A 14853-nucleotide genomic window follows, 5' to 3' on the forward strand; every position below is an offset into this window, starting at 1 on the left:
TCTTAGCAATGTGTATTCTTATAAACTGCTTTCTCACTCTCTCTCATTAAAAAATCATGATTATTTCACAAAGAAAACACAAATTTAAAAGTTTAATGTTTGTGTTCAACAAATTAGAAAACTGAAAAGAGAAAATAAAAGTGAGATTTATGAATGAGAGATTTTAAAAAGTCTCTTCAAAGAACAATGCTATTATAGTGAAAAAAGCTCCGATAAAAGCCTCCTAAATTATAATGGACCACACAATATAAAAAATAAAACAAAGATGCTTTTGTGTTAGTTGAATATATTTTCTCAGATTTGAGAATGATAAAATTATTCAGTTCTTTTATTAAATTTAGTATTATAAAAACCCATTATAACAGGAAAATTAGGGGAAAAACACCCCAAATTATCATATTATTTTGGCCCTAGTCATCCTCTCCATTTTGTCTTTCACTGATCTAAGTTCTAAGCTGGAAGATGGACTAATCTTTAAAGGAAAATGTTGGGAAAATCATTAAAAGCACATAGAAGGCCAGTAGGAGATAACCAATTCTATATGTAACACAATGAAAAGTTTAAAGCATGTATTTAATTAAAAGTACAGAAGAGTCCAACTGAATTACTGTTTTTAACACTGTAATAACATAAGTCAGTTTTTTTGAGATGTATGAATTAAATATTTTACATATTACAAAGGGAAAAGATTATCAAATCAAAATGTACCCCTGTAGAATCACAGGGGTACTAGTCTTCTTTGGGACGGAAAGACTACAAATACCTGGACTTCATGCCGTTGAAAGGATTAATTTCTCAAAAATCACATAAAAGCTAATGTAAAATTCACTTCAAATATGGGTCTTCTGACACTGAGAGATTAAAGACATTTTATATTCTATGTAGTTGATATGATTTAATTACGTTAAAATAGGAGTGGTGGGATCAGACAGCAGATCCTGGTGGGTAATTCCTAGCTAAAAATAAGAGCTACAAATCAGATGTTTTAAATTGAAGAGACTATCTACAGTGGTTAATTCCTTTAGTTATTTTGGTAAAAATTTTACAAATTACTGTCATAGCACTAGTCAGAACTGCTTTATGAGACATTACTATGGCTAAAAGAGGGAAATGTTTACTGTTACTTTAGGTTTTTTACCCCAACTATTGCCAATTTTGTGAGGTTCTATGAATCAGAATTCCGTAGTTCCCAACATCTACTCAGTATGCGTTCTGGCTAGGCTGAATGGCATTTTCCAGAATTTCTGTTCCTTCCCATTTCTGGTGGGTGGGCCGCGAGAGAGACGCTCAGGATACCTGGAGGGCAGGAGGGCTAGCAGCCTCTCTGGAGCTCCCACACTGTCACTGATCTGCTTACTCTTGTCGTTGGCATGAGGTCCCCACTGGCTCTACCTTCCCCAAGATCCTCCCTCTGCTCTCTGACTCCCAGGTCATGTGTGTGTTTAGCTTCGTGACAGAGGGCTCCCGTCCTCTGCAGGACACCCGCTATGTCCTAAGGCCAGGAGCAACAAGGACCGACACAGGATTCAGTCCATGCTTGTGGGGCTCCAGCTTGCTCCCGATCTCCTCTCTCTATAGCTACCACTCTCCCTTACTGCCTGCCCTGTGAACTTCAAGCTCCAGTATCAGAAGTCAGCAGCCTTACAGGGACTGCTTAACCAGCTCCCACAACCGTGTAAGGTCGAATCCTGTGAGAATTCATTCATTCATACATGCTCAGATATACACCTAAATTCTTATCTATACATTCCCACACGTATACACATAGATGCACACACACATAACAGCGATCTACTGCTCTGACTGACCCTGCTGTACAGCCCAGTATGGCTAATGTGCTCTTCTCTACTTTTCCTAGGCTTCCAACACACACAAACGCCAACAAAGTCATTGTTCTTTCAATAAATTAAGGCCTTCAATCAGATTATCGTTAAGTCTTGCTGACCTGGATCCTACATTTAAGGTAGATATTCACATTTCTCCCATGATTAATGTGAGTTGGTTTTATGGTTTCAGGTTCAATCTCTCATTTCCAAGTTGTGAGAAACCCCTCATCATTCATGTAACTACAATATGTTAAATACCTACTGTGCTCGAGACGTTAGGCCTGAATCTCATAAATCCCCTGAAGGGTAGGGATCATCATCTATATTTTACAGACTAAGATATTATTAAAGTGAACTTTTATTTTAACTACACCACATCTTATAATTGTCAATATGTTGATGCACATTGAAAATCTCACTCCTCTACCCCAAAGGATGCAGTATTCTCTGAACTTACTTGACTAGAGAACAGTTTCTTTCCCAGAATATCTGTCACCATCTCAGAGTAATGTTCCATAGGACACATTTTGGGACATGCTGTTGTACATGCCTACACTTTATTCATCAGAATTCTTCAGCAACTGAGTCTTTTACACATTGAGAATGTAAAGATATCATTATTTATAATGATTATAGTATAAAAATTCCAAATGATCTTGAGCGTGAAAGAAAGATGAGAATAAGACAACTCATACTCAGTCTGACTTACTTGGAACTTCATATCCAAGTTCATATCACACACACACACACACACACACACACACACACACATATAGTCTTTTATTTACATGAATATAATTAACTAAAATTTCTTTTCCTAATCTTGTCAAATACATTTATTCTCTGACAACTTTTAATCCTACTTTAACTTCTACTCTATTATGAATATAAATGGTAACCATAATTGCGTATAGGGTGCAGTGACAAAACACACAGCATTAATACATTCTTACCTGTGATTCTCTTTAAGAAATGTGATATCATACCGAGAGGCAGATTGAGGCAAAGAGGAAACGAGGGCATCAAATTTCATAACAAAGTCACTCATGCTGGAGAAACAAAATAAACATCGCATGGGTTTTTGGGGAAAAGAAAGGTCCATATTTCATGTCACAATTAACGCCTCAAGAAAAGGAAATTTAATTTAAAATGTCTCCAATAGACAAATTGTATATAAGTGACCTTTCTCCCAAACTTGTAGAATTTGTCAAAGTAAGATTACTGCTGCTTTTAAGGTCATCCTATTTTTTTCTTATCATTGATAAGATATTTAAACACATAAATAGTGTTCTTAATAGTGTCTACAAAAATATGGAGAATTAGTCAATTCAAGTCAATATCTGCTTTGTGCTGGTTATGTGTCCAAGAGTGGGGACCCATGGAGGAAGGAAAGAAGAGCAGGAAAAACAAAGTAAATGATAAAATATCAACTTTCAAAGATTTTTAAAATAGTTAAGAAGCTCATATTTCTGTGGTTTCAAATTAGTTTGAAAACTAATTAAGATCACATGAAATAAATACCTAGATTAATATAACCAAATTAAAAAATCCATGACAGAGAACATGTATATGTTCAATGATATGTTGGGACAGAAAATGCTGGTTGAACTTTAAGGAATGTTTCCTTGAAAAAAAAAAACTGTAAAACTTTAAAAAGAAAATAAAGTAGAAAATCTTTATGCACTCAGATCAAGGAAAATTCTTATACATCCTAAACACACACACACACACACTCTCTCACTTACACACACAGATCACAAACTATGAAGGAAAACCCCTGATAATATTTGGATACTAAAATAAAAAACTTCTATGTATGTGGTAAAAGTTACAATTAAAAAGTAAGCAGCCAAGCCACTAGTTGGAATATTATATTTTAGCATATATAACTGATAAAGTAAACAGAATCATAGAGAGTATGTTTACAAATCACTAAAAGAAAACCCAAACAAAAAGTATGAACAGATTATTTTACAGAAGAACAAACATGAATGAAAACAATCATATGAGAAGATACTCAACTTTCCCTGAAGTCAAGGAAGTGCAATTTAAAACAAGATGTAATTCCACATCCATCAGACAGGAAAAATTAACAGGTTGGGTAACACCAAGAACTGGTGAAGACTCGGGGAAACAAGAACTCTTACACAATTCTGGTGGGAGTGCTAATTGTTGCAACTCCTTTGAAGGACAGAATTTATCAATCTCTGGTAAAGCTGAAGGAATGCCTACCCTACAACCCAGTAACAACACTCCTCTGTGCACACACTGCACAAGGAGCCACATACGCCAGGTCCACTATAGCATTTATGTAACAGTAAAAAAAACTAAAGCCAAGTTAACTGCACTTCAGTAATGGAGTATACAAGTGAACTGCAGTATATTCATAAAATGAAATACTAAAAAGAAATTGAAATGAATAAGCTCACTCTATATACATGAACATGGATAAAGCTCCTATGGAGGTAGACTGCAAAAGGAGCCTATGTGTAATAGCATCTCTCTAAAAAAGTCAAGGCTTTAACACAACAAACACTAATAATGGACACTTACACGTGATAAAAGTATAAACACAAATATGGGAATTATGCACACAACATTTGGGAAAATGATTACCTCCTGGGGAGGGAGGAGAACAGGACTGGTGGGTAAGAAACAGTCATATCCAAGGCAAATAAAACAAAACGTTAACATCAACAGTTTGATGGTGGTGAGCAAATGGATATCTTTTATTATTATTTTTGTACATTCTGTACATGTCTTTCATTATAGCTTGTGTATGTATTTAAAACACCTTCTAAACTTAAAAAGACAAAAATCAGATGCAAAATACCAAACTCCGAAATGAATTGCTCTTACATACTTACACCTTTAAGTCGATAGATTTTGTACTTTGAGCAAAGTCTTCAATTTCCTCTCCTAAACTAGTGAGTGTTATCTTTTCCAACAAGTAAAAATCTTCTGCATAGAAATTTTCATCTAAAGGTCCTAAGAACTTAAGATAAAAGCAGTTATATTATTTTATATCTTCTATAAAATACCAATTTGGGATAAATATTTTTTATCATATAGATATTTCTTTAAGTAAAACAGATAGTGGCTATTAATCCCACCATTTACTAAATCCACTGGGGGAAAAAAAGGGAAAAGTATTTCCTCACTTTGATATTACAAACAACATTTGCATTAACACCAAAATCAGAGTGGCAAAATTAAAAAGCAGCAAGTTATTTTCATTTGAAAGTCTTACTTTGAAACACAATGTTTCCAAAAACCTAAGGCTTTTCATTCTAAAGTAAATTATGAAATCAGCTGTCTATATTTCACAAATCTTTTCGATTTTTTCCTATTCATCTGTAAAGTGTAGTCTACAGTATATAGATATGAATTAATACATAAATAAGGCATAAAAGAGCAAAAAAACCCAAGAGACAAATCCCATAATTACTTAATAATACCAACCAACCTTCATCTAACTGATGCTGACTAAACTGTTTGGAGCACAGCAAGATCGTGTAGGTCAGCTTTAAACCAGTAACTACAGAGGGGGACTTTGTAAAATTGCCATATGCCTAATTTCTCAGAATAGCTATCCCATCACAACCATCGCCAACTCTACTACCATTATCATCTTCCAAGGAAGCTAATACATGCATCATCATAGTACTACGAACATAAGCTCTGATGTAGAAGGTGAGCCTGACAGAGTCTTACGCACCAACAATTATACTTAATAAAAAACAATTAGAAAACATGTCAACCAGAATACTTTTTTCCTTGAAAAAAGACCAGAATGAAATAGCTGCAGTGGATTCTTTTACTTCCCCTTCATATGCTCTGCAGTTAATATTTTCTAAAAATTAATGAAGTGTAGTTCTTTTCTCATTTGTTCATATCAAAGGCGCTATTAGCTGGGATACTGGCATCCACCTAAACAAATATCATGTTCACTTTAAACATAAAACCTGGGTTCCTAAAAGTACAAAAAAAGGGCACTATAAAACTGTAAGTACACATATAAGCATTTCATTTCCTTAAGGCTTGCTATCACTTTTACAGTAACTTTTAAAGCACTGTCAATGTTATATTTTTTAAGACTATGAATAGGAGAGGCCTGGAAAATAGCTGAATTTTATCTACACCACTTCTAGTGACTCAAGCAGTTTTGTTAATAACTCAGAATAAGGAAATGAAATCTCAAATTATCTTTCTAAAGGATTAACAAGATTGGGTATATTTACTGATTAAATTCACTAGAGAACCTATGTAAGTTCAGTGTCAAACAGCTAGGAGAAACTTGGTTCTTGTGTCTTAGTTCTACTTACATTTGAATACAATGTTTGTGGAATAAAGTAACTTCAAATAGTATAAAATCATATAATGGCCAAGTTGGGAAATGGAACGTTAAATCTGAAAATCATGTAATTACAATAAAACCCATCTGGAGCTTAAATCTTTACAACATTTTGGAAATGTGATTTTTCAGTTACACAGAATAACAGAAATGTACTACCTCCTCTGACAGATCATTAAAATTTTAGAAAGCTCTGTTAGAGTGATCATCCATATACTGAGATAAAAATTTCTCTCTACTCATGGAAGTTTGATCAGTTGGCCTTTATACTGAATCTATACTGACTCTCAGTGAATGTAACACAAATTAAGTCTAGAAATGTACCCAATATCCCCCATGATAGCCTTCTAATATTTAAAGAGAAAACAGAAGGTAATGTTTACTGAAAATTTACTCTGGGCTGTTCCGTGTGTTTTATATGTAAAAGTAAATTTAACTGACAACTTTGTAAAACAGACCTTTTCCATTGTCCAAATGAAGAAGTCTCACAAAGGTCATATAGTTAATGGTGCAACTAGAATTCGAATCCAGATCTATCTGGCTAAAAAGAAAAGTCCTTGCCTGTTTTTTACTCTCTGCTATACCATGTCTTTCAGCAATTTGTAAATATGTAGTATAATAAAAATAAATATAATTATAGCAATAGCATTATTTAGGGTTTTGTTTGATATTAAAAATACAGATTTTTAATCTTTTGGTATGTCAGTAACAAAGTATGAGATCATCATTGCACCTCAGTTTTGATCATTTTTAAACAATTTTAGCTTTGAATACATCTCAATTCTAACAAACATTTGGACAGGTTCAGAATGGAGCCTGAGTCTAAAATGTCAGGATTATTTCAGGCGTTAAACTATCTGGCTCAGAATTACAACGATCTGCTACAGCTTCTCTGTCTTCCCCTTTCCAGCCCTCCTGAACAACCCCACCCCGCCACAGTCTTCCTTTCTTTAAAGCAATGGCAACTCCATTCTGCCAGTTACGTAGCTCTCTCACACCCCACAGCAAGTGGGCCGGCGATTCCTGTTTACCCTTCCTCCAAAATATATCCCACCACTACTTCTCCTTCCTCCCACTAGAGCCATCCTGGTCCAAGCCACCATCATCTTGCACTTAGACTGTTACCCCCTCTCCTAACTGGTGTCCTGACCCCTACAGTCTGTTCTCAATGTAACAGTCACTAATGAGCCAAATAAAACACAAGCCAGATCACGTCAGTCCCCTGCCCAGAACAATAAGCTTTGTAACTCATTCAGAGGAACCCCCTGCACGACCTGCCCCGAGCTACTTCTCTCCTGGCTGTTCTCTTCAGACCCACTGTGTCTAGAGCACTCAGCTGTGGTCTCATCTCCGGTGTTGTACTCATTGCCCACTCTACCTGGAATGTGCCTCTTCTAGATATTCAACAGGGTTTGCTCTCTCACCTCTTTTTGTTCTCTGTCCAAGTAACACCTGATCAGTAAGGCCGTTATCTGCTTTGAGCCTCTGCCCACCAAAATGTAAACTCAATGAAAACATGATTGTTCACTACTCTACTCTGAAAATCTAGAAGAATGTTTGCTTCATGGCAGATGCAAAATTATATCAAAATGTTTTGTTAATTTCAAAGAAAATAAGAAGAAAATGTAGCTCTAAGAGAAATAAGTTGAACATAACTATAATATTTCTTATTGCTAATATTGATAATAATATCTGAATTATATTAAACAACGACAAAGAAAACATAAGGTCGCTTTTCCCTAATGTATAACACCAAAGGGCAAGTACTAGCCTGACAGAGGCAAAGTAGTCATGTACTTTAAACCTGTTTTAGAAAGCCATAATTCTTCACAACTGTTATAGAGAAAAAGCAATGGCATTTTGGGGCTTTCGCATAGCTCACTATCAAAATTCAGTGGTACTTTATGTTATTGTAATAATACATGGTAACTCTTCTCATCGATTTTAAAATAGCACTGTACACCGAGGAACCTTAGTCTACCTACGGTTAGGAGCTAACACAATTAGCTCAAGAACTGTTATACTGAAGCAGAAATATTTGCTTTATGGATGCTTGGGGATGTAAATCTCTCACTATTCCCCAATTCCTTTTATTTATGCATTCAGGCAAGAAATAAATAGGCATAATTTTAAGGGAATGATGATATGGGAATGAAAGATGCAGGTGAACAGAGCTCATAAAAATGTAGAAGACAAAGACAATATTAGAGCTTTGAAGATTATTTAGGGATATATAATTTGATGGTTCAAGCAGAGATATGTCAAACACACTGCATTAGTTGATTTCTTGATATACCTAAGCACCAGATTCAATTTTTGAAAACTTAAATCATTCCTGAAAAAGAAAACCAGACTATCATACTAAAAATATTGGTAAGTAGCTATCAACTATTAATTTTGTATATATCTATTAAACCCCTCAATTAATTAGAAAAATGTTTGTAATATATTAAGAAAAAAGTGATATAAAATTATACATATATAAAAGAGCATTATAATTACATATTTAAAAAAAAAGAAATGGTTATGTAAGGTAGAAAAGAGAGTTAGAAGGTAAAACAATAAACTATTAATAAATTTTATTAGGATGGTGGGAGTAAGAGTAATTTTTCCTGTAGATTTAAAAAGATTGTATTAATAAATACTACTTTATACTTCAAAACTTACAAAAGCATTGTTAGTGAACATAATCAATAGCAATCGCAGAAAAAAGTTACAAGAAGAAAAAGATACCAAAATGTACTTTCTACACCTACTACAACAGTGGTTCTCAATTACAATGTTGTAGTGCGTACGGAAGTCTTTATTCTAATACTTGTAGTAAGACAAAATAAAAGCCATCCCCATAGGAACATCCTTGGCCGCACTCGATGCTATCGTCAATTGGGGAAGGGGTAAAGAGACAGGCCATGCGCCACGAGCTGGACATCTCAGGGGCCTTCTTACTTACGCCGAGACCTGTCTGGTGTGTCTAGCGTATAAGCATGTCCTTTGTGTGTGTTTCATCAGCTGTCTTGTGACAGAAAAATATTCGAGACCCCTGTACCACAGTGTCACTGAGAAGAGTGAGTAATTGCTTTTTCTACTTACTCTCCCATTGTTGACAACACCTATTTCTCCAGGAAGCAATTTAAGTACATCTTGACAGAACAACTGGTGAGTTTGAAAAATATTCAGTCCAATGGTATTATATTTTTTCTCAAAAGCATTCTTATCCATCCCCTAAAGCATAAGTTAAGAATGAGAAAATGAATAAGAGAATAGTAAATACATTAAATATTTTCTGAACATAGCCTACTTTAATATATTACAATAAAACTTAAAATTATATTAACTTATGATGTTAAAAAGTACCTTTTTTTTCCTGAAACTACATTTAAAAAAAGAATCTTTCTTTGCCAAGGCAATTACAATATTTGTAAACCTTGCTATAAGTAGATTTTTTTTTTCCTATCCATTCATTTTAAGAACTTTGCTATCCATTCTTTGAGAAGTTTAGGTGCATTACTGATGACTAAAACACTAGGGAATAATAATTCAAATAAAGTTTAACATTAAAGAAATGAAATATGTTTATTAAATTATGAACTCAGTACCTCTATTTTGGTGTGTTCAATTAAAAAAATAGTGTTTAAAATAGAAATACCCTGTCTCATTCCATTACACCGATCCCACAAAGCCAATTTAGTAACAGTGCATTCAAATTCTGAAATACAAAGTAATCTTTGGTCAGAGTGAAACAGTATGGATATTCACAGAAAATAAATCATGAATATGTTCTTAATTCCTTCATATTAAAACTATCTCCATCTCAGTATGTATCAAGTTTCAAATATGCATTCAAATCACCTGGGTGCCTTCTTAAAATACAGATTCCACTTCAGTAGATCCAGGGTGGGCCTTAAATCCTGAATTTCTAAGAAGTTCCTGGGTACTCCTACAATGTCAGAAATGTTCCCCTGCACTGTCCAATACTGTGGCCACAGCCACAGATAAGTACTGAGCACTTGAAATGTGGCTAGTATGACTGAGAAACTGAATTTAAAATTTAATTAAATTTTACCTTAAGTTTAAAATAGCCACATGAAGACAGTGGCTACAGCATCAGACAGCACAGCCCTAGATCTTTCTTTCCAAAAATCTCAGTCAACCCCTCTCTGACCACAAGCTGCTGACCTTCCAGCTCATTCATTCCAGTGTTACCAGGCCAACCATTACTCAACCCTTCAGTCCACTGATCCTACCACTTATTTATTGTCCATCATACTTTCCATATCATCACTTTCCTCCCAGCCATGTTATTCTCCAGAGCCCTTTACTGTAACAAAAACATTCCATGTTCAGTTCCCTTGAACACTTCCCTTCAGTCACATTCACCCGGCAAAACCTCAATTCTGGTTAAACACAACTCTGTTTACTCTGCAAACGGATCCAAACAGTGTTAAGACAGTTGGAGAAAAACGTGCAGCCAATGCTGATCTCAATGTTTTTAAGTAAAATAAATGTATTGTACAAAGAAGTTAATGGCTACCGCCAAGGAAATCTCAAAGCCAATAAGAACTTGCAGCTGCTTTATCATTCTAACATGTCCCCTGTCAGAATTAAGTCTTCATTTCTCAGCTCTAGTTTACATTATTCCATGCTGATCTTTCTAACAGCGAGGAGAGTAGAGTCAGATATTTACTGCGATGCCCACTGCACAGATGAGGAATCTGAGATACAGGTAATAGTTCCCATCTTCTCACTGAATAGATATGGGACTCTAGCCCAGAGAGAGGGAAAGTTTGCCTTGGTCACATAGCAGGTTAGGAGCCACTGCAGGACTAGAACTTCTGTCTTCCCATTCTTAAAACTGTCTTGGCTGCTGTTTAGGGCAGCTGTAGGCAAACCTTAAATTTGGTCAATTTGGGAAAGCAAAGGAGAATAATTCTCTTCTTGCCCCCAATCCCTTTCTCGCCTTTGAGTTAAGCAATAAAGCTGAAAAGATCTTTCAACAAACGAATCCCTCCTCATTATAGAATCCACAGGCACACCAGCTCTTAGGGAACCTCGAAGACAAGCTCCTTAGGAGGAAGGGCCGTTCAAACATGCCTGTCCTGATCACCTACGTGTCCAAATCTTCTCTTCATTTAGACTTCCCCACCTCAAGAAAAGACACTAGAGTTCTAGCTTTTCAAGCCAAAATCCTACAGTATTACTTCCACAGGTCACGTACAATTGATCAGCTAATCCTGTTGACCACAGCTGTAACAAATACCATGTATCCATCATCTCACCATGTCTATCACTACTACCTAGTCCAAGACACCATTATTTCTTGCCGAGATCGTTGCAATAGCACTGTAATTGTTCATCCTATTTCCACTCTTGTCTACCTACCATCAAAGCTTCGCACAGCATCCAGAGTCATCTTTTTAAGGATTATTTACCTCCCAAGATTCCTCCATGGCTTTCCATTATACTCAGAAAAATTTAAATTCCTTACCATGGCCTATAAGTGCTGGAAGTATCCGGGGCTGTGTTTCTGACCTCACTTCCTACCACTCTCCACATCACTCTGTTTTGGTCATAAGGACCTTCTGCCTGTACCTCCAACCGGGCAAGACTGTCTCCGCATCAGGCCTTTAGACCTGCTGTGCTCCTGAACCTGGCACAGTCTTCTCAGAGACTTTCCACAACTTGATTTCTCATTTCATTCAGAGCTCTGTGCAAGCATCAGCTCTTTAGAGATGCCTTCCCTTGACCACTCCACATCCCTCAAACTGTATACCTTTTTACATTTCTTTGTATTTTTCCAGTATCACTTTGTGTTTCCCATTACAATGTAAGTGCCAAAAGAAAAGGGACTCTATCCGCCTTGTCCATAAGTATTATCTCCACTGGCTGGCAGACAATCAATAAATATTTTTTGAATGGATTAATGAATCTTTCTTCCAGAGGATCAGCTTCTATCTTTAGAATTTCCCCTGCACTGGACCCCTTCAGTGAATTTCCTGAGGATTATTTACATAATCCTTTAACTCCAATTTCTTACTTAAGTACATAGCCTAACTAGAATGCCATCAACTTGAAGGATCATAAAAAGTAAACATACGAAATTTCACTTGTTAAATGCATCTAAGCAAAGTCATATCATTTAGCATTTATCTTTTCCCACTGTAAAGGAAAGTTCATTATCCCCATTTGATTATATGTATTAATTGTTTTTTTTTTTTTTGTAACATGGTATCTCCAAGCACACTGATTTCTGAAATATGTAACAGATACTTAGTATTTCAAATAAATAGCTACTTACCTCAGCAAGGAATGTTTTAATTTTAACTCCAGAGTAAATAGCTGTAGCAGTTTCTTCCTTTGTCAGTTTCCTGAGAAATTTTCTCAAAAAGCGCTTTTCCTGCGTAAGAAAAGCTGCAAGAATTCCTCTAGAAATAGCTGTGTTCTCTTCATCTATTTTTGATGTAGGATTATAAATAACTCCCAACCGACTATGAACACTTGTTTTCTGCAAAATACATTTATAGGTGAAAAAGATCAGTATATTACATGACCTTTTACAACTGCATTTTCTTCTTTCCAATTAAGTTTGGTCACTTTACCATACACCATCTTTCACTGTCAAAATCTTTCTGTTGACCGTACTAAATGGGGTATACTACGCAAAAAGCTTAAAAACAATCATTTTAGTAACTCTTAATTCTTCCCCTCTTTGCATAATAATGATTTTAAGCCTCTTTGTGTGTATGTGAAATAACACACACAAAACATGTACAAAATAAAAATGTAGGGCTCAGCTAATTAATCCATGAAACTATCACCCATGTCAAGAAATAGAGCACTGCGAGCAACTCAGACATCTTTCATACCCCTTCCCATTTACTACGTCTTCCCACTTTGCTAAAGACAACCACTATCCTATTCTGTATAGTACTAACATTCTTGCTTTTCTTTATAGTTTATCACCTATGCTTGATATTGCTAAACATTTAATCTATTTTGAACTTCATATAAATGTAATCGTATAGCGTATACTCTTTTGTGCTCTTCTTCCATTAGACATAATGATTGTTAAGACTCATTAACACTGTTTCGAGTAGCTATAGTTACTTTTTTTGTTGCTGTATAATATGAATATCATATAATATGAATATACTATTTTATAAATTCTGCTGATGCTGGACATCTGCATTTTTTTAGTTTGGTGCACTACAAACAGAATATACATATTTTTAACTTTAGAAGATGCTAAAGAGCTTTTCAAAATAGTTGGACTAATTTTCACTCCCACTAGCAACATATGAAAGTTCCATTACCCCATAGCCTCATAACCATTTTATATTGTCAGATTTTTTAATTTAAATCATTCTGGTGAATAAGTAAAGCTATCTCATCAGGTCTAATTTGCTTTTTCTCATCACTAATGATAATAAACATCCTTTAACATGTTCATTGGCCTCTCTTCCGATTTGCTTGTTCAATTTTTTCTACTATTTCACTGGAGATTATTACCTTTTACTTACTGACTTATAAGGGTTTGATTTCTAAGACTTGAGTGCTTTTTGGGTTATATGTATGCAGATAACTTCTGCTGTTCTGTGGCTTACCCTTTTATTCTCTTGATGCTGTGTTCTGACAAAAAAAATTGTCCTTAATTTCAATGTAGCTAAATTTACTAGTGTTTTTCTTCATGGCTACTGAGTTTTGTCTTAGAAATCTTCCCCTTCTTCGAAGTCATAAAGATAACCCTTGTTATCTTAGAGAAGCTTTATTATTTTACTTTTTATGTTTAGATACATATTCATCTGGAACTGATTTCTGAGTATGATGTAAAAAGGAGAAAGTTTAAAAGATGACCCTTTTGCCCTTTAAGGCCAACTCTATTATAAATCACGTGTAGTGTATGCATGGGTCTGCTTCCGGATTCCCTATTCTTTTCCCATTGCTCTACTTTTCTATCCTTGTGCTAATACTAAGTTGCTTTTTTTTTTTTTTTAACATTTTTTTTAACATTTTTTTATTGATTTATAATCATTTTACAATGTGTCAAATTCCAGTGTTCAGCACAATTTTTCAGTCATTCATGGACATATACACACTCATTGTCATTTTTCTCTGTGAGTTATCATAACATTTTGTGTATATTTCCCTGTGCTATACAGTGTAATCTTGTTTATCTCTTTACAATTTTGAAATCCCAGTCTATCCCTTCCCACCCTCCACCCCCCTGGCAACCACAAGTCTGTATTCTCTGTCTATGAGTCTATTTCTGTCCTGTATTTACGCTTTGTTTTTGTTTGTTTGTTTGTTTTTGTTTTTGTTTTTTAGATTCCACATATCATATGGTATTTTTCTTTCTCTTTCTGGCTTACTTCACTTAGAATGACATTCTCCAAGAGCATCCGTGTTGCTGCAAATGGCATTATGTTGTTGGCTTTTATGGCTGAGTAGTATTCCATTGTATAAATATACCACTTCTTCTTTATCCAGTCACCTGTTGATGGACATTTAGGCTCTTTCCATGTTTTGGCTATTGTAAATAGTGCTGCTATGAACATTGGGGTGCAGGTGTCATCCTGAAGTAGGGTTCCTTCTGGATACAAGCCCAGGAGTGGGATTCCTGGGTCATATGGTAAGTCTATTCCTAGTCTTTTGAGGAATCTCCACACTGTTTTCCAT

At 35.2% G+C, this 14853-nt stretch overlaps 1 protein-coding gene across 1 annotated transcript in view; it reads right to left on the reverse strand.

Moving 5' to 3' along the window:
- The window catches only part of UGGT2 (UDP-glucose glycoprotein glucosyltransferase 2), a 137841-nt gene that overhangs the window by 40889 nt on the left and 82099 nt on the right, over positions 1-14853 (reverse strand). Inside the window, exons 21-24 of the mRNA XM_074378431.1 lie at positions 12476-12682; positions 9271-9402; positions 4694-4821; positions 2780-2875 (exon numbers count right to left, since the gene is read on the reverse strand). Coding sequence (XP_074234532.1) covers positions 2780-2875; positions 4694-4821; positions 9271-9402; positions 12476-12682 — 563 coding nt within the window. The remainder of the gene's footprint in view (positions 1-2779; positions 2876-4693; positions 4822-9270; positions 9403-12475; positions 12683-14853) is intronic.

The sequence above is a fragment of the Camelus bactrianus genome, chromosome 14, assembly GCF_048773025.1.
Source record: "Camelus bactrianus isolate YW-2024 breed Bactrian camel chromosome 14, ASM4877302v1, whole genome shotgun sequence".
Classification (NCBI taxonomy): Eukaryota; Metazoa; Chordata; class Mammalia; order Artiodactyla; family Camelidae; genus Camelus; species Camelus bactrianus.